Source organism: Alligator mississippiensis, chromosome 10, assembly GCF_030867095.1.
Source record: "Alligator mississippiensis isolate rAllMis1 chromosome 10, rAllMis1, whole genome shotgun sequence".
NCBI lineage: Eukaryota > Metazoa > Chordata > Crocodylia > Alligatoridae > Alligator > Alligator mississippiensis.
This window is the reverse complement of record NC_081833.1, coordinates 76029450-76048955: the sequence shown is the minus strand read 5'-3', so window position 1 is coordinate 76048955 and position 19506 is coordinate 76029450. Positions and strand designations below refer to the sequence as shown.

Genomic DNA, 19506 nt, shown 5'->3' with positions numbered 1-19506 from the left:
CAGCTGGTGCCAGGACATGGGCTGGAAGACTTCCCTCTGGGGGCCCAAATCCCACAGGTGCCGCTACCCGGTGCCAGGGGATGCACACGGGCTCGCGCCTTCCTGGCGGTGTTTGGGGCCCGGGCTGATCGCTGATCTCTGATCCGGACCGCCCCTCTGACTGCTACCAGAGCCCCGACAAACCCTGAGGCCGGCGGATGCAGGGGCTGGGGGCGCTGCTCCCTCGGCTCGCCGTCCGCCTGCCCCGCACAAGCTGCCCCAGCGAGCGGGCTGCCCCGCGTCCCTGGGCAGGGCCCGGCCCCCTTTTTTCCTGCCCCACTGGCCCCTGCTGCTCTCTGTGGGTCTGGGCCACCGCAGGGACCCAGGGAGAGGGGCTGATAACGGGGGACAAAGCTGTCCAAGGCACCAGTGCAGCCTAAAATAGGTATTTATTGGGATGGGAGCAATTGTATGTACAAGGAGCAACCATGCTGGTCCGATGCGGGCTATTTACAATATACATGGCGTCTTTATGGCATGGGCTGGGTAGAATACGATGACCAGGTCTGTCGGCCCTGGTCAGGCCCACGGCTGGAGGCCTGGCTCGCACGGGGTCGTGGACGGGGGGATCCTGGACAGTGATAAGGCATAGTTGTTCGCAGGTGCGTCAGCAGGGAGCAGCGAGCAGGTTGGCACAGAAGCAGGAGGCCGTGGTGTAGGGCAGCAGGGTCCTTGTCTGTCCGAGCCGTCCCCCAGGGACCTGGGGGCATTCATGGCTGGCACAGCTGCACCTCCTAGTGTCCCTGCAGCATTAGCCCCTCCAGCACCCCAAGTGTGAAAGGTGGAGGGTTTCCACCCAGCGCCCGGCAGCCATGCACCTGCCCCGAGACTCCGGAGAGCGGCAGAGCTGTCTGCACAATCCTTGACAGCTCTGGCAGAGAAAGGGCAGCATCAGACAGACATGAGACATGGCCCCAACCCACCGCCCCTCCCCATGACCTGCAGCATAAGGACAAATAAATATTCACAGCTGATTGTCTGGCACAGACACAGGATCCGGAGACACACACGGGGGGCCCCCACTCCTGCACCCAGAGCTGCTTCTAGCAGCACGAGCTGGAAGGGAGGCATGGGGGCTACAAGGGGTGGTGAGGGCAGAGAGCCCAGGTGCTGTTGAGGGTAGACCTCGTGGCAGGGCCCAGCCGCCTCGCTCTGCTCTGAGGACAGGACCTCGTGCTGCCCTGAGCTGCTGTATGAGACACCCTGGGGGTCTCCCTGCCTGGTTGGCTGCTCTACAAAGCAGGGGTGTCGGGCCCAGCCCTGCGGAGCGCGGGGAAAGAGAGCAGCTGGGTTTGCTTCACCTGCAGTGGGAGACACCGAGCCAGCGGGTCCCTGCCAGGCAAGCTGCGGCTTCAGACAGCACCTGGCAGCAAACACCCCTGGCCGTCGGTCATGTATATAAATATAGAGGCTGTATATATTATATATATATGTACATACACACAGAGCTGCTAGCAGGCCTTGCTGAGGGGCAGGCGTGTGCCCCACGAGGGGCCTGGCAGTCTGTAGGAAGCAGAGGCAGCTGGAAGCCATCGAGGGTGGGATTGTGTGCAGGGGTGGGGCCGGGGGCTCTTGCCCAGAGAACCCCGGGCCCCCAAGGAGCTCGGTTTCCAGAGGGCTGGCTCCGGCTCTGGCAGAGATGCTGGTGCCCAGGGCAGGGGCCACGGGACAGCAGAGTCTGTTGCTAGCGGCCGGGGTCAATGTAGAGTGACTGGGTCTTCCTGCTGCGGTGCGGCGTGGTGTTGAGGATGTCCACGCTCTTCCGGCTGGAGCTGATGACGTCAGCCACGAAGCTGGTGCAGTCGCTGCACACATCCTTGAGGACTGAGCCGTGGGCGTAGATGTGGGGAAACTCCTGCTCCACACCCCGCCAGCCCGTTCCCCGCAGGGAGCTGCAAGACACAGCTCACGTCAGGCTGGACGTAGCCTCCCCCGTCCCTGCTCTGGGGTACCCGCAGCCCAGGAGCACCTGCAAGCTGGTGTTCTGTGGTGCCCTGTCTCCATGCTTTGCCCGGGAGGGGGATGAAAGGGCAGGAGCAGAAAGCCAGAGTTGGAGGGGCAGGAGAGCTGCCGTGGGTGTGTGAAGCTAGGGGAAAAGCTGGGAACAGGTTTGCTCCTGTCACCAGTGGCACTTGCCACCCATGGGAGCTGCCCACACTCTGCACACAGCACCGCACCCTTGCAGCTTCTCATGGGAGTGCTGCAAGGGGCCTGGTCATCGTGGGGGGAGCTCCCCAGAGAGCCAGCCCCGTCCCCAGAGCCTGCGTCACCTGCTGTGACCTGCCTGCGGGGCTGGCTTGGCCCTGGGGGCTGCGGGCTGCTGACCCCACGGCCCGCTGCGAGGGTGCGGCACTCACTGGAACGCGTCTCTCCTCCGGACGGGCAGCACCTTGGCAGGCAGCGTCCCCAGCACGGTCTCGAAGCCCAGCGCATAGACGGGGATGTGGGCCAGCTTCTTGGAGGGCATCTTGATCTGCGAGGGGAGCGGGTGAGAGTGGAGGTCAGCACCAGCAGAGACCTGCCAGGCTGCCTTGCCCTGGCTGCCCCATGGGTACTGCTGTAGTGGGGCTGGTCTCTCCATCCTGGCCCCATCACAGAGCACCCAGCACAGCCCCTACCTGCCCCTTGCCCCACAGCCACCACCCAGACAGCCAAACTTTGGCGTGTCCTGCTGCCCCTTTGGGGGCTTCCAACAGTGACCAGGCAAGACAGCAGTGCCCAGAGAGACCCGGGCACCAGCAAGGAAGAGTACCCTGGGGACAGAGCAGCAGAAGCACCTCTTACCTTCAGGCTGCAGGAGCTGCAGACGGACCTAAGAGCCACAGGAGAATGGAGAGGGTCAGTGAGGACCCCGGTGCTTCTTCCTGGCAGCCCCCCGGCCCCTCTTGCCCCCTGGCCTTGGTGGCACGGAGGTCCCCTCTCACCTCTTGCAGAAGAGGCAGCTGGCAGGCCAAGAGAACAGCGGGAACTTGGCTCGGCAGCAGCAGCAGATCTGCAGGGTGGAAGGGGCAGAGGTGAAAGGCACGAGTCAGCCTGGCCCTGCCACCCCTTGGCTTCCTGCGGGCCTGGCCTGCCCAGGGGCCGACGGGGCTGCCCTCACCTTGCCCTTGCGCAGGCTCTGGTAGAGCTCCTTGCTCTGCAGGAACTTCTCCATCTCAGCCTTCACCAGCACCTTGCGCACATTGATCATCTCCTCCACGGTCAGCGCCAGGCTCTCCACGGGGTGGCTGAACTCCTGCGGCCGAGGGCAGCAGGGTCAGGTGGGGGCATGGCTCTGCTCCCTGCCTCATGGCCACGGTCTCATTGTAGACCCTGCCACCCAGGCCGCGGGCATCTACATCTTCAGGCAGGTAGGAGCGCCGGGGGCTCTGGGCTCCTGCCCTGCTTTAAACACAGGACCCCTGGCTCCAAGCTGCACCAGGTGCTCTGGCTGGGCTGGGCTTGGGGTACCATCCCGTGGGGCTGTGTGTTGTCAGCCCCTGGCCAGCTACCTGGGTGGCTCATTCAGCTGCAGTGGCTTCCAGGATGAGACGCCAGAGGCTCAGAGCAGCTCCCACTCTTCCAGATCCCACCGGCTCAGCCGGTGCCCCTCACTCCCCTGCTAACCCTCCCTTTAGCCATGTCTGTCCCAGTCCTGGTTGTACCCCCTTGGGTATCTCCCAGGTGCCAGGATAGTGCACAGGGCTCCTGAGCTCACACACAAGCCAACCAGGCACATACCAGCCAGAGGTGCTTGGTGCTGGGGCCGGGGGTAGAGCTGGGGCCTTCCTCCGACCTCTCCTCCACGGAGCTGAGGGAGCCGCGGGCAGGGGCGAGCAGAGCCGTGCTGCGCGGGGCCTGGTGGTAGCTGGCCGGGACGGAGCCTGGAGGAGAACTGGGCCGTCAGTCCCACCCCATCGCAGTTTGGAGCAGGGCCTGGGCACCCCTAGCCCCACGGAGAGGGACCCGACTGCCCGAGGCTGGCGGGGATGGGTAAGGGAGGGGGCTCAGGACACAGCAGCTGGTGGGGGTGATGCAGAGCCCCCCGGCTGAGCAGCCGTGCCAGTGCCCTCGAGAAGGGCAGCAGGGGAGCTCTGGCACTGCCCTCCAGCAAAGAGCTGCACTGTGCTCCTGCTGCACAAGGTCCAGGCCATGGGCAGTGACCCTGGAGCCTGTCTGCAGCCTCGCGTGTCCTAAGCTTCCCAGCAGGATGGTAACCTGAGCCAGGATGCCCTGGGCAGGGCAGGACAGGGGGTGGAGGGGAGGATGGGGGCACTTGCCGGTGGTCTCTGTGCTGGTCCGTGTGCCGTGCATGCTACCTGAGCGGGGCCGCGGGTCGGACTCCTGGGTGCCGGGGGGCTTGGTGCCGGGCTGGCTGGTGACCGCCTCGCTCTGGAACTGGGCCAGGTCCTGCTCCGAGAAGGAGCGGTCGCGGGTCAGTGGGAGCAGTGACCCTGGCTCCGGCCTTGCCTCCGAGCGGGGGGACTCCTCTTCCTGCAATGGGGACATCCACAGGAGTGAGGGGAAGGGCAGAGACCTGCTGATGCCCAGGTCTCCCCCTGCCCCCCTCCCTGCTCCCCCCAGCACCTCCTGTACCTCTGAGCTGTTCATCTCCTCCATCTCGGCCAGCGTGGGTGCCTTGAGCAGGACCCGCGGGCGCAGGCGGGCTGGGGGCACGGGGCCGGTGTCTGGCAGCGAGAGGTTGAGGCAGGAGCTGGATTTCACGTTGCTGGAGCAGGCGTTGACGATGCAGGGCAGGGAGCCGAAGCCTGCGGGGCGGGGCAGGGCAGGGCAGGGCATGGGCATGGGCATGGGCATGGGCATGGGCATGGGGGGGTCTCAGGTGTGCTCAGGCAGGGCTGATGCATGGGAGACACATTCAGGGCATGGTCCCCACCCTGGCCCATGGAGCCCAGACCCTGGTGATGGGGCTGGCTTGCTGGGGGCTGCACCTCCTGACTCAGCCCAGCACGGGGGGCCGGCTGGTAGGAGATAGGGCTGGGCAGCTGGGAGGATGGCTCAGCACAGCCAGGCAGCCCCCGGGCCCTGGAGGATGTGGTGACAGCCAGGAGCCAGCTCAGCCAAGACTGGACACACTTGGGTGAAAAGGGAACCGGACCACGGGGGCAGGGAGCTGCCGGACCCATGATGTGGGAGCTGGGGGAGGATGGATGCAGGGACTGGGGTGGGCAGGGCTGGTGGGGGCCTGTTTGTGTCTGAGCCCCCCAGGCTGGCTCAGGGTGAAGGCAATGTGGCTACTGTCCTCAGGGCCATGCTTGCCCAGGGGAGGGGATGGGGGAAGGGGGCAGCAGCCCGTTACCTTTCTGGTTCTGGTACCGCGTCTCCACGGGGCGCAGCTTCCGCTCTTGCTTGATCTCCTCCAAGATCTTCTCGTGCAGCGTCCTCTGCTTTTGGGGCATGGGGCGCAGCCGCCGCTCCGAAGCCTAGGGTGTGGGGGCAGGCGCTCAGTGTGACGGGGCCAGCTGGCACCCCCTCCTCCACCACCGCTGACAGCGCGTGGAGACCCCAGTGAGCAAGGTGAAGGGAGCTCAGGAAGAGAGCACTCAGGACAGCGAAGACTGGAGCCCAGGACCCCACATGTGATGCTTATGTGTTCATAACCATGCAGCACTGGGAGCAGCATGGGGCTCCCACCCTGGGTCCACGACCTGCCTAGCCTGAGCCCCAGAGCTCCCCAGGACTCTTCTTATCCTGGAGCAGGATGGGGCCCTGCTGGGATCCCCCGCAGGCAGTCAGGCCCAGCCAGGGCTCAGGCATGCTTTACCTGCTTCAGCGGCGGCCGGGACCGAATGAAATCCAGGATGAGCTCGTGTGCATCCTTCTTCACCCGCGGGGGGATGTCGCCGTCCACCTGGACATACATGGGAGAGAGAAGGAGGGACGAGGGAGTGGCCACAGGTCTGCTGGGATGGCGTGGGAGGCTGCAGAGGGACAGGGCAGGGGGACCCAGGCACAGGCAGGGAGCCCCATTACCCAGGGGAACACCATCGACGTGTCCAGCGCAGGGCCTGCTGGGTGAGGTACACCCAGGTAGGTCTGCCTGCTCCCCCAGGCAGGCCGGTCAGGGGTGCAGGGTGGCCGGATGAAGGACACAGCGTACCTGCATTGGGGCTGGCCCTGGCCGGCTGTGGCCCAGCCCTGCCCCGGGCCTCCCAGGCTCACCATGACTTTGCGCAGCTTGTAGTTGCGTGCCCGGATGTCCTGCATGAGCATCTCGAAGGGCGTCAGCTGGTACTCGGTGGGCAGCGGGTTGAACTGCTTCTCCTGCACCTTCTTCAGCTTCACGCCGTGGCGCAGCTCCCGCATCAGCTGCACCCAGAGCCGGGCCTGGGGCGGACACGGCCTGTTACTGGGCAGCACGGGTGGCCCAGCGTGGGGGCAGGCACCAAGGCTGTGCGCAGCACTGATCCCCCAGGCAGCCCCTGCCCCACTGCCCAGCGCAGGAGGGGCTTCCACACAGGGTGAGCAAGCCACAGGCCCCCGGTGCCTGCCCCCCCTTCTCTGCAGGTTGTTTGTGGGGGTCCCAAGGTTGTAACCCTGTGATGGGGGCTCCCCCCATTCCCCACTGCCCCCATGGGGGAACGGTCCTCAGGGCCCTGCTGCACCCCTCACCCAGTCCGTGTTGCGCAGGTTGTCCAGGTCAGCAGCTGACTTCTCCGGCCCCTCATCATCCTTCAGCTTCTTCAGCATCTGCAGCAGGATGGGAGCTCCACGTGACCCACGCCCCGTGCCCAGCCTGGCAGCCCTGCGCCCTCCCAGGGAGCAGAGGTGCCTCCAACTCCATGAGCCTCAGCACTAGCTGGTCTCTGCTGGGCGTTCAGCACCACGGAGGGAGCCCCGGGCCCCATCCTGGGAGCTGCTCTGCCTCCAGGGATCCATGCAGCTAGCACCTCAATGGGGGGACAGGAGCTGCAGGCCCCTGCCCACTGGGCCAAGCCCTCAGTGCAGCCGAAATGACTGGGGACAGCACCAGCCTCAGTGCCCTGGGGGAGCTCCGGTGCCTCGACTGCTTAGCTTTCCAGGCAGGTTTGAAAGCAGAGGCCCAGCCTGCCCGATGCGGATGCAGACAGCCCTGCCGCATGTCGGAGGGGTGCTGCAGAGCAAGTGCCCCACTCAGGGCAGCGGCTGGCTCTCCCCTCTCCATGGGGGTGCCCTTCCCTACACACAGCCCCTTGGCAGCCTCCCCTCTGCTCAGCCCAGCAAAGCACCAGGCCCCGCTGTCCCTGCACGGCCTCCCCAGAGCCCAGCTCAGCACTGCTCAGCTGCAGGCCTGGCTATGGCCCTGGTCTCCAGATGGATGCCTGGGAAGGGAGGGGGATACATGTCCCCTGGGCTGACAATGAGTTCAATGAGGCAGCAAAGTGCCTCGGGTGACCTGGCCCAGGCATGCCCACGTGCCGTATGTACAACCCAGAGCCCAGCCATCCTGGCCCTAACCTTTTACTGTTGCAGGACGCTGGCTGCCAACACCCCCTGCTTTCCCTGCGGCAGGTTCAGGTGTGACCCCTGTGCTGCCGGTCCCTTCCAGCCCCACTGCTCTACGACAGGCCCCTATGACTCCAAAGCTGGAGGCTGACTCTGGGGTAGCCCCATCCCCGCACCCTCAGGGAAGATGCCCAGCCTGGCTCAGCCTCTGTCCCAGGTAGAGCTCCTGCCCCCGTGTCCCCATGCATTTGGCAGGTGGAGCTCCTGGATCGTGGCCGAGGCCCATCCTGATGCAGCCCTGCAAGCTGTGACCCTGCTGGCTCTTCCCAGAGATCGGGAGCTTGCTGGGGCGAGATCCACCTCCCTTGGGTGGCTTGCACAGCAGCAAGGGCACGGGCTCCAGCCCCGCTGGCGCAGCCATGCACGCGCTTCCCCCTCTCGACACCAGAGGGCAAGCGCGTAGCCCAGGTGGGTGCTTCAGGGCCGGAGGAGGCAGCTGGAGCATGGTCCCCTCCAGGGCAGGGCAGGGCACAGACCCCACCAGGCAGGGGTGGGAGGGGAAGTCAAGGGCCTCTCGGGGGCCGGGACAGCCACAGTCTGTTGGCACGGGCTGGCCGGGGGCCCCACTTGTTGACCCAGATAGATGAGGCTACCTGTGCTCCCCCAGGGCTGGCGAGACCCTTGGCATGGCTGCAGTGCTGCTGGGCGCAGCAGGGACGGGGCCCTTGGTGGACACACTCCAGCCAGGACCTGGTGTCGTGCTCTCTGCCCCGGGGATACCCAGCCCCTGTCAGTGCAGTCCCGCTACCCACAGTGCCCTGGCCGCTGGTGGGTGCCGCGGCGGGCGCATGCTCACCTCCTTGGCGTCGCGGATCTTGGCAAGGAAGGCCTTCAGCTCCACGGTCTCCACGAAGAGAGCCCGACACACGGCCTGGTAGTGGGCCTGCGCCTCGCGGGGATGTGTCAGGCGGGCCGTGCACACCCGCATGGCCTGCCCGAAGGTGCGCACAGCCCGCGGGGGGCCCTCCACCGCCTCCTCCTCCTCCTCCTGGCCCCCATAGCCCTCATCCGCCGTGGCGCAGCCGCTGTCCTCTGAGTCGCTGTTGGTCATGAGGTCGATGAGCTGCTCCAGCTGGGGACTCAGCTCCCGCTCCTCGCTCTCATCCAGCCCCCAGTCCAGCGCCCGGTAGATGGCGAACCCCAGCGACTGCACCATCTGCAAGGGAAGGGCAGCACGGGGTGAGCTGGGAGCTGGGGAACCCCCCGCTATGGCTAGGGGGGCGGGAGGCTGGGCCAGCCCCCGTTGCAATCTCCAGCCCTATGCATGGCCAGCAGTGCTGCACTGCTTCCCTCTCCCCCTGCTCTGCACGTGATACCTGGCCATGCGCAGAGCCCGGGGGGGCTGCTCTGCTTTCCTGACCTCAGCTCCAGCTCAGGGTCCTGCTACCCCTCCCGCCCTCGCTCCCAAGAGAGCCTCACGGGTCTGGTTTGTTCCTAGCAGGGACACTGGCAGTGAAGACCCCTGTCCCAGCACGGTGGGAGCTTGTGCTGAGCTTGTCTAAGGGGCTCCGCACTCCAAGCCCTATGCCCCGGGCAGCTCCAGCCCCCTGCTCTGGCCACAGAGGTGGGAGGCACTGCTCAGGCCCCGGGGCTGGCTGGCTGGTCCCCAGCTGTCTCACAGACCTCCTCTGTTTACTGCCACTCCATTACTGCGAGAGTGAGGGAAACCAGAGCTGCCCAGGGGATGGATGGAAACGAGCAGCCCAGCGTCTGCACAGTGGTGCTCAGTGGCGTTCGCTCCCCAGACCCCGCAGGAGGTGGCCGGGGCACAGGGAAAGCCAGGAACCTGGGCTGAACTCAGGACCTGGTGAAATCTCAACACAAAGTGAATCGCAGCGACAAGGAGCTTGACCCTGGAGCTTATCTCGGCCGGCAGCCTGCTCCGGGTGCCGATAAGGCCAGGGGGCTGATCCAAGGGTCATGGAAGGCAGTAGAAAGACGGGACCGATGCCAACGCACCTTGGGTCAGGGCCCAGGAGCATGGACCTGCTGCGGCTGCAGCTCCCCACATTGATGAAGCAGCGCTGGGCTGGGCAGCAGGCCGGCTAGGATGAGAGCAGCAGGGCTAGCCAGGGGCCAGCTGCCTCAGATTGGAGCCAGAGCTTGGGCAGGTCTGGGGCAGGGTCCTCCCAAAGGAAGGGCCTGCAAGGGGCAGGGGTGCAGGGAGCAAGTGCTCCAGGCAGGTTCCTGGAACGCAGCTGCCCATGTTGGACACCCAGGCATCTCAGGTGCACAGCTCATCCCGTGCTGGGGAAGTTAGAAAGACGGGAGCAGCCAACCAATGTGCCCCACAAAGCCATGGGAGAGCCACAGGGGAAGGTAGAGGAGCCGCCTCCACCCTAGTGCCAGCACTCATACTGCCTCCTGTTATCCCAGGGCGAGACGCTGCGGTGACACGTGACAGCCCAGCCCAGGGGCAGGGGTCGGCTCATGGGAGGGCACCCGCCGGGGCTGGGAGCAGTGAGATTGCCCTAGCTCCCTTGGCTCTGACTGGCTGTGACGGCCCAATACACGTGGCTCAGCCAGCGCTGCTGCAAGCTGATTGATGCGGAAAACCTGCAACTCCAGCCAGTGGCAGAGGGGGAAAAAAACAGCCTCCAATTTCAAAAGCATTGATCAAAGAGCTGGCCCCAGCACGAGGCAGGAAGCGGAGTGTGGGCAGCGGTGGCTGGCGCTGGGCCAGTGGGGAAGGTGTGCCCTTCCATAGGCACCAGTTACACGTGCCCATGGAGCAGGAAAAACCACCACGTGGTTTCAGAGCATCCCAGCAGCAGCAAAGAGAGGGACTGGACCCACCCCGGCAGTGCCCGCAGATGGGCTGCAGGCCTCCGAGCACCCGCACCGTAGCACCGTCATGCTCCAAAGCGAATCCCAGGAGCACGGAGGGGTGCGCGGGCAGCGTTGGCTCCCTGCCTCTGGGCAGGTCGGGACTGTGCACTGATAAAGGGCCTGAGCTGCAGCACCCTCTGCTCCTGCACCCCTGTCTGGTGCATGGTAGTGGGGTCCCGGCAGTGCTACATGCTGCTTTGGTGCCACAGACGTGTGCCCCGACGGTTGGGTGCCCTAAACACTGTCTAGCTTAAATTACTCTTGGTTCCAGCTCTTCTCCTTGAACAGAGCTTTGATTTAAAGCTGTCTGGTCCCTCCAGATTCCTCACTGGCCTCAGACTCCCAGGTCCTGCCGGACCTGCTAGGCCAGCCTGGGGGATACACTGGGCCCAGTCGAGTGGCTTGATGCCACCCAGCACGGTGACGGTGTGAGGACAGACAGCCGTGGGGCACTCCGAGAGACCAGGGTGGGGGGAGGGAGATGCAGCCAGCCTGCAGCCACAGCAAATGCTTGCAGCACTCTTTCCCCATGGAGATGTTGTGCATGCCGCCTTCACCCCTAACCCAGCCTGGGTTACACCCAGATCTCCCAGCGCCTACAGCAGAGTCCAGCACCTGGCAAGGAGAGGCTGACACAGCATCAGTATGGACCCCTCGCTTCCCCAGCAACCAGCATGGTCATCAGGCCCCCAGGCTTAAGAAGGATGCATGTCTCTGTGCGCGTGTGAGCTGGTGCACGCGTGTCTGTGCCTGCACCTGCGGAGGCCCCGGGTTCATCGCACCGCTTACCGAGCTGCAACGTCTGGGACATACCTGGGCTTCCGTCGAGGGAGGCAGGATCAAGGGGGGCTCTGTGAAGGAAGAAGCAGACAGAGTGAGTGCCCCCTCTCCCCATGGCAGTTCGCTTGGGGTCTCAAAGCCAGCACGTTTGCTTTGGTGACAGAGTCAGTGCATCCACCTGCGGTCACTGCCATCCAGCAGAGGCTCACGACAAAGTGCCACATCGGTGTTTGTACAGGGCCTGGCACACTCGGCCCCTCCACGCTGCCTCCCTGCCCCGCCTGGGCCTGCCCGAGAGCCACGTGCACCCAAACCCAGCAATCAGGCAGCAGCCAGAGGCTGTGAGCACCACCGCACAGCGTGAAGCCCCGTTCCCAGGGGGACCAGACCAGAGATGGGAGTGGGGCTGGGCTGTGCTGGTTCTTCCCTGAGCTCAGTGGTGTCTCTGGGGCCTCACCTCAGGAACTCGCCTTTGGCTTCCTGGGAAGCATCCATCCAGCCCTGGCCAAGCTCTCAGCCCCGCCAGAAAGCCGCTGCTTACATGTGCTTGGTAGTGACCTGCTAGTCTGAAAGCTGGACCTGTCCCCACTGGACAAGAGTTGGCTATAGACCCAGCTATAGAGACCTCCCTGGTCCCCACAGAGCTAGCAGGCCTGCTCCCTCCAGCAAGGCCACGAGGGCAGACTGGACTTTGTCCCCAGTGGCTACTCTCAGGCTCCAGGCTGGGGGGGGACTGGGCACTGGAGCGGGGTCTGGGAACCTGCATTGCAAATAAGCTGCATTAAAGGGACAATATACAGGCAGCAGAGTCAAGCCCACCCTTGCAAGGGCATGCTGAGATAGGGGCTGTCCAGGCCTCCTTGATCTGGCCTGATGCCCTGGTGCAATACGAGACCCCATAGGACCCTGGTTTCTTTCAGTGCCAGGACGGGCCTGCTCCGGGCGACTCTGGGCCAGAGAAGGAGGGAGGGAACATGCTGTCCTCAGGTTCATTAGCTGCAGAGGCAGGAAGGCGTGCCACGAATGCCGCTGGAAACGGCAGGAAGAGGAGGGCGTTGTCCTGCTGAAGGCAGCTGAGCCCTGTGCTGGGGAAGTGGACTCTGCCCCGGCCTCTGAGCTCCCGCGCGGTGCTGGATAAACCAGACGCCACCAGCGCCCTCCACATGCGCTGTGCTTCTGGGTGCCTGACACAAGACCGGGCAATGCCAAGCACTCAGCCGCAGCCTGCAGGAGCCACACCTCAGGTCCTGGGTGCTTCTAGTCGGTGGCTTTGACTTGCACCTCTCCAAACCATGGAAGAGCCCGAATGTGAGGGCTGGACAGACGCCGGGATGTGCTCTTGGCTGCAGCTCACCTGGCTGCTCTGACACGTGCGGGTCAAGGAACAGCCAGACACCAGCCCCAGTGATTCTGGCCTTCCTGCGGTCACCCTCTGTGCTGGTTGGCGTTGCTGACGTTCCCATTTTGGCACCTTTGCCTTCTGGGTGGGTGCGCACTACACTATAAACCACGCAGAAGCAGGGCAAAGCAGGCTGCCAAAGCCAGCACTCCCTGCTTCGTGGACCTCAAAAGAGCACAATGCAATGACAAAGTCCTGAGCGCTCGTATCTCCTGCTCCTCTCCCTGCTGATTAGCAAGTGCTGACCTAGGAAGGTGAAGAGGCTCCCCTCACACCATGCCTGACTCATCCGGCAAATCCCAGAAGGATTCACTCCATGATCATGTCACAGCACCAGGGATCTCCAAAGGCCTTGGGGGTGTTCCTCTATTTTGGGAGCTGGACCTGAGGCCCCTCATGCCTGCCGTTCCAGCCCCTGGGCACACACGGCTCCCAGCACCATCAGAGGGGAAGGCTGTTCTCTGAAAAGTCAAGGTCAGGGAGCTGCAGTGACAGCAGAAAATGGGGGACATCCATCTAATCCTTAGCATCCCCCACATGCCCCTGGTACTCCACAGAATATTCCCATCCCCCTGACAGGAAAGGCGAGGAGTGAGGAGGTGGAAGGACTCCCCCAGCCCTGCCGCTCCATCCTTCTGGCTGCTGGCCCCAAGCCCCACTCTCCAGGGGACTAATTGCACCACACAGCAGATGGGAAGAGAGGCAAGATACCATCTGTAGGGGATGCCGCAAGCTCCAGACTGACGCATCCCTGTTCCTACCCGTTGCAAACCACTGCAGTCCTGGCTTTGCTACTCTTCACAAAGGGCTTTGCAGAGGGGGAGTTTTGCCTTCCTGTTCGAAGTTTGCTCCCACACCGGATGCTAGGTAGGAAGTGGCTGAAGCCCTGGAGAACCAGGTGTGGGTGAGAAGGAGCCTTTCCTGAAGGCTGGGGATGGGAGGGAGTGGGGATCCTCCTGGCAGGGACGGATCACTGATTACAAGCTCTCGCAAGGCAGCGGGACAAACCAAGGGAACAAGAGAGCTGAGAACCACAAGCAGCTCCGACTGGCAGAGGACAAGTCACCCAGACAAGCTCACCTGAGTTCCTGATCTGAGGCCTAATTGTGAGCTCCTCCCAGGCCAGACGAGGCCCCTGTGGCATGCAGCAGGTGTGGTATATTGAGGGCATGTATTGGGAATTGGGCACAGAGCCTCACAAAGCCTACGCTGGTGATGCTAACACACCCAGGCTAGTGGAGGTTGCACATAGGGTGGTGCACCAGAGAGCAGGGCTAGCATAGGCTGCAGGAGCTTCTGCATGGTAGAGACAGGGTGGGAGGCCTGGGTTTTACCCATGGCTTCATGGGTGAAGCAGCAAATGCTGTGTGGGGGCTGGAGGCGCTCAGCTGGGCTAAACAAGGCTGCACCTGGGATGGGGATGCAATAAGACCCCACATGTATGCACCGTGATGGGAAAGTGGCAGACACACAAAGTGAAGCAGAAGTAACGGGGCTCAGGTGCACGAGAATACAAGCCTCCCCACCCCCACATGGCTTCATGATGAAGTCCTCTGCCCTGAGACTGGAAGCGCTAATGAGAGCTCTGAGCAAACGTCCTGCCTTGGCCCCCGGGGACAGGCAAAATGACCCCAAGGTCCCTCCCAGTGCCGCTTTCAATGAGCGTGGCTCCAAAGCTGCTTCCTTGGATCTGTGTTCACCTGGGAGCTCAGCCATTAGCTCCCCATTTAGGTAATCGATGGAGCACATGGGGCCCTCCAGACAAAGAGCTCCGGGCAGCTTTCAGCAGGCTGGCAGGCAGGGCTGAGATAGGAGCTGGCCCAGGCTCCAAGCAGGCTGGCAGGAAGTGGGGTTTAGGTTAGGAAGGACAGGCGGTAACAGCAAGGGCTTGGTGCAGTTTAGTGCCAGGAGGAAGGAGCAGTGCCCCAAGCTCACAGAGTCCCCAGCCACCTGCGGGCAGTCTAGGAGGGTCCCGGCAGCCCGGGGGCATGGAGCCTCGGGGCTCCCCACACCCTCTTGTCCCCCAGTGCTGCGCTGTGACAGGCCCCAGGCTGCACCCCCAGACAGTCCAGGATGCCCTAGCTCCTGGCACAGGTCGGATCACAGAAATCAAAGAAGTGGGGCTAGAAGGGAGCTCCAGGGGTCATTTAGTCCAACCCCCTGCCTGAGGCAGGATCAGCCCCGTCCAAACCAAATCACAGCAGGGGGTTGGCTACATCCACACAAGCAGCAGCTCAGCGAGGAACAGCTCCGTTGGGCCCAGCCCTGCCCACAGGCTGCTTGGGAAAGGGTCTCCGAAGACCACATGGCCTAGGTACCCGCTGTCCGTACCCCTTCCTCTCCCTCTCCCATGTCATCCTCCTGCTCCCTGCACCAATGCTACAGCAACAGCACCTGGGCTCTTATGCTGCATATTGCTCATTTCTGCTCAAGGACACAGGCTGCACCTTACCTATCCAGGATCCCCAAGCACTCACGCCTCCCTGGTGGGAACCCAGGACTAGGCTTAGCCTGAGGGATGCCCTCCTAGCCAAGCTACCGCCAGGCATGCTGCACTGAAACAAGAGCGCTCCTTTCCCAGTCACTGCTCCCAAATGATCCTCTTGGTGTTTTGTCTGAAATCCCCACCCCAAGAGATCATTTCCATTGCTAAACAGGCAGAGAGGCTCTTTGCAAGAGAATGGCAGCAGGTCTGGCTGGGGAGCATGCAGCAACGACTGCAATAACAAACATGCCAGCCACGATGGAGGATGGGGGGCTGGCCCTGTGGGCCCCTGCCTTCCTCACGCAGCGATGGGAGAGAAGCGGTGCCTATATCTCCTATGCTGCCGCTAGCCATGGAGGGCACGCTGCATATGGAGGCACCAGCACACAGAAATGCCCAGCAATATCCCTCCTTCGGGGACCATTACCATTATGCAATTCTTGGCCTCCTTCCCATGGGAGGCACCAGCACTGCCTGTGGGCAAAACCAGCTGCTAAGATATAATGGTCTGAAGAACAAAGACCAAAGCCAGATCACTCTGTGTTTTCAGCGCAGCACTGTGTCGAAAAGTCACTTCCTTTTGTGTCAGGGGTCATCTCCACTGTGCATCTCCCAGAACAGGACCCACCAGTTTTCGGAGGCTGTGAGAGGCATTTGCAGTCAACGTTATTGCAGTAACAGCCTCGCTGCCTTGCCTCCCAGCGCAGGAATGAGAGCTCAGATGTGGCTGGGCTCTCCACTGAGTCAGGGCCCGGCGATGCATGGCAATAACATTTGTATGAACGCACATTCTTATTGCTGTTGACGTGGGGAGCACGTGCAGGCTGCGTTCTTGGGCTATTTATCCTCATCAGCGTCAGGGGAGGAAAGAGCTCACAAGTGGCACAGATAATTGGAATTGCTCAAGTGAATGCTTCTGGATCACCCAGCTAATGCCTCCCACGGCAGGTGCGATCCCAGACACGCGTGGAGCAGGCACGGTCCCACACGTGACAGGTTGGGTGGGGCTGTTTGCCATCAAGGTGCTGGGAATGTGGAGGTAGAGAGCCAGATGCCTCTGGACCTCTAGGATCTTTGCTCTCTCATCCTGCCCCGGCTGAGTGACAAGCTTTGCTTTTCAACAACGAGCCATGCACTCAATTGCATTTTCACACAGACTTGAAGATAATGGTAAAAAAAAGTCAAAAGGCCACAACACGTGGAGGCTTGCCCTAAAAGCTCCAGGACTAGACTTTTGCAGTTGCATGCATAGAAGTCATGCACACTGTCCCCATGGCTGAATGCATGCTCTGGCAGCAGCAGGTTGAAGCATCTCTTCAGATTTCCACCTGGACACCTGACCACGTACTTGCCATGCATCAGTGCAGTACTTCAGGGAAGCCCCCCATGCTGGGAACATGTTTGCAAAGTACCAGGACTCATTAAAGTCTTCCCTGGCCTGAGCACTGGTGCCCCCAGGAGCTGAGGGACCAGCCAGGAACTGCAGGGACAAATGGGTGGTTTGAAGTAAAAGATGCAACAGGTTTTCTGGTCCAGTCACCATGACATGGGCGTCAAAGCTCAACTCAAAGGACATCACAGAAATCCTAGAGAAGTAGGGCTGCAAGGGTGCTCCAGAGGGCACATCTAGTCCAACTCCCTGCCTGAGGCAGGATCAGCCCTGTTGAAACCCTCCAAGACACATCCATAATCTAAATCCTTTGAAAAGCAACCATCAGCCCTGAACAACACAAGCCACAACACCCGAACCTGCCACAGTGAAAGCAGGGGGACCACGACAGCCAACATCCTGCTTCTATAAAAGGTTAATGTGTGTTTGAGATATCCCAGGTAGGGAGCCACACAACCCACTACACAGGAAGGTAACCCCTCCAGTCCACCCCAATCTGACCATGACCATGGAGACTAGAGAGGTTTCCCTTTCTCCAGCAGTTGTCCTTGCCTTGCTAAGAACGGTGGCAGTTACTGCACAGGACTCCACTCAGCGCGGCAGTAGCAGAGTTGGGAGCAGAGCTGGGTGCAGACTCTCAGTGCCCTGTGACTCGCTCGCCCTTGCTTCAACTGTACATCGCACAACCAACCCCTGCAAAAACGAAGCCTCTCCGGCAACCTGCCAAGAGCTCAACAGCCCCATCTGGTTCACTTATAATGAAGCAGGCTGCGGCATGGGGGCAACCTGATCTGGGGAGAAGCTGCCTGCATCAAGGCAGAGCGTTGCCTGCTAGGGTCTCCACGCAGGGGAGGCCAGCAGCTCCCGGCTTCAAACGATGCCCCACCGTTTGTAATGTGCCAAGACGGCTTTCCCCTGAGGCACAGGCTCAGATGGCCGATGTGCCTAGCAAATGCCTCCCTGGGCTCTCAGCAGCCCAGCACTGCAGGGCTCCTGCAACCAGTCTGCTCCCTCTGCTCTACAGCAAACCCCAGCCACAAAGAGCAGGCACTAGCATCGGGTCCAACCTTGCCTTGCCCTGGCATGCTGCACACTGCCTTCCTACTGCGGGCGCATCCTGCTAGGACACTCCAGGATCCAAAATAAGTCACTCAGAGCAGTGATTATGTCATGGTGATTGGGATTGGGCTAGGTCGCTGCTGCGGCTTTCTGAGCCTCTCTCTCTGTGTCCTGAACCTCTCTCTGTCTGTCCCGAGCCTCTCTCTATGTGTCCCAAGCCTTTCTCTATGTATCCTGAGCCTCTCTCTGTATCCTGACCCTCTCTGTGTCTGTCCCGAGCCTCTCTCTCTGTGTCCTGAACCTCTCTCTGTCTGCCCTGAGCTTCTCTGTGTCCTGAGCCTCTCTCTCTGTATCCTGAACTTCTCTATATATGTCCTGAACCTCTCTCTATGTGTCCTGACCCTCTCTCTGTCTGTCCCGAGCCTCTCTCTGTATCCTGAATCTCTCTCTCTGTGTCCTGAACCTCTCTCTATATGTCCCGAGCCTCTATCTATCCTAAGCCTCTCTGTGTCTGTCCCGAACCTCTCTCCATGTGTCCTGAGCCCCCCTCTACCTGTCCTGAGCCCCTCCGACTCCCACCTCAAGGAAGCCGAGCTGGCCGTGCCCCCGGCCCTGGCTGCCTGGCGCTGTGTCCCGGCCGCTCCCGGCGCTGGCGGGTGCCATGAAACGCGGGTCATAAAAGCGGCGCTGGCTTCGCCCGCCGGCGGGGCAGAGGTGGGCCCCGATCCCCAGCCCCGGGCCCGGCCCCCGCAGCAGGGCGCACCTTTGCTCGCGGGAGCATCACCCCGGCCCCGTGCCCGCTGCACCCGCCCCGCCGGCCGCGGGCACTCACCGGCGGCGCCCTCGCCCTCGCCCTCGGCCTCGGGCTCGGCGGGCACCGTGACGCTGCCGTCCTTGTGCAGCAGGATGTCGGCGGTGCCCCGGATCCGGGCGGCCGCGGCCCGCGGGTCGGTGCCCAGCAGCCCCCGGCAGCACTGGTAGCACACGGCCCACGCCTGCTCCTCGTTGATGGGCTGCTCGTAGGACTTCAGCACCTCCTCCAGGGACAGCTCCCGGGGGTCCGCGACCCCCGCCCGCTCCTCGCTGCTGCCGGCCTTGGCCATGGCTGCTCCATCATCGGCGCTGCCAAGCCGGGCTGGTTTCCATAACAGCGGAGCCGGGCACAGGAGCCGAAGCGGGAGGAGGAGGAGGAGGAGGAGGGCCGAGCCCGGCTCGCCTCTGCTTTGTCATCGCTCCAGCCCAGCCCTACAGCACCAGCCAACCCAGTGTGCAAACAAGGAAGCGGCCTATGGAGCTCCAGGGGGAGGGTGGGAGCGGCTCCTGCTGCCTGCCAACGAGGCGACGGGTGCCAGGGCGGTGGGCGAAGTCGGAGCCCGGGGGGGAAGGCGGCAGGTCCCGGGCGAGACGCGATATGGGCTCCGTCCCGGCGGCACGTGCCAAGCCCAACACCAGGGGCCCTGCGTGTGCCCCTGGGACTGCGTGCTCCATGTGTGCCATGCACACCTGCACCCACGCTCCACAGTGCAGGGCATCCCACTGCTCTGCCCTCGATGCAGGGAGCAGGTGCCCTGGGCCAGGCCCTCTGCATGCCCCGAGGCCTCCTGGACACCCTGCTCCCACCCTGCCTGCGTCTTTTCTAAGCTGGGAGGCCCTGGGAAATGCAGCAGCAGCCCAGGATGGGCCCGCCTCAGCCCAGAGATCTAATGCCAGCCTGGCTAATCCCTCCGAAGCGCCCTGGCACTGGCTGTATGCTCCAGACCACAGAGCACACCGCAACCTGACCCCAGCACCTCGGCTCGGGCAGCTCAGACCCAGCTGGAGACTGCAGGAGTGAGAAGGCAGGATATAGACCCCACATTAGGACCTGCCAGGGACTCCTGGGTTAACTTCCCTGCCAGCACTATGGGTGCTTCAGTGAGCACAGGAGGGCAGAGCCCCTCTTCCCCTTCTCCTCTGATGGACAGCCCCCCGATGTGCATCTCCGCTGCTCCCGACACATCTACACGGGCGCTGGGGTTCACGTGGAGTGGGAAGGATGGC

General features: G+C 62.8%; 1 protein-coding gene across 1 annotated transcript; it reads right to left on the bottom strand.

Annotated features, from left to right (window-relative positions):
• Positions 1 to 411: 411 nt before the first annotated feature.
• On the bottom strand, positions 412 to 18621 carry SPIRE2 (spire type actin nucleation factor 2). Its single transcript, XM_059713995.1, has 15 exons — positions 18299 to 18621; positions 11167 to 11204; positions 8321 to 8680; positions 6652 to 6729; positions 6202 to 6366; positions 5804 to 5890; positions 5339 to 5462; positions 4615 to 4787; positions 4338 to 4512; positions 3760 to 3902; positions 3140 to 3274; positions 2964 to 3031; positions 2824 to 2851; positions 2397 to 2512; positions 412 to 1931 (listed from the first exon to the last, which is right to left on the bottom strand). The coding sequence occupies exons 1-15, from the start codon at positions 18567 to 18569 to the stop codon at positions 1724 to 1726; spliced, it is 2169 nt and encodes a 722-aa protein (XP_059569978.1). The 5' UTR covers positions 18570 to 18621; the 3' UTR covers positions 412 to 1723.
• Positions 18622 to 19506: the final 885 nt, after the last annotated feature.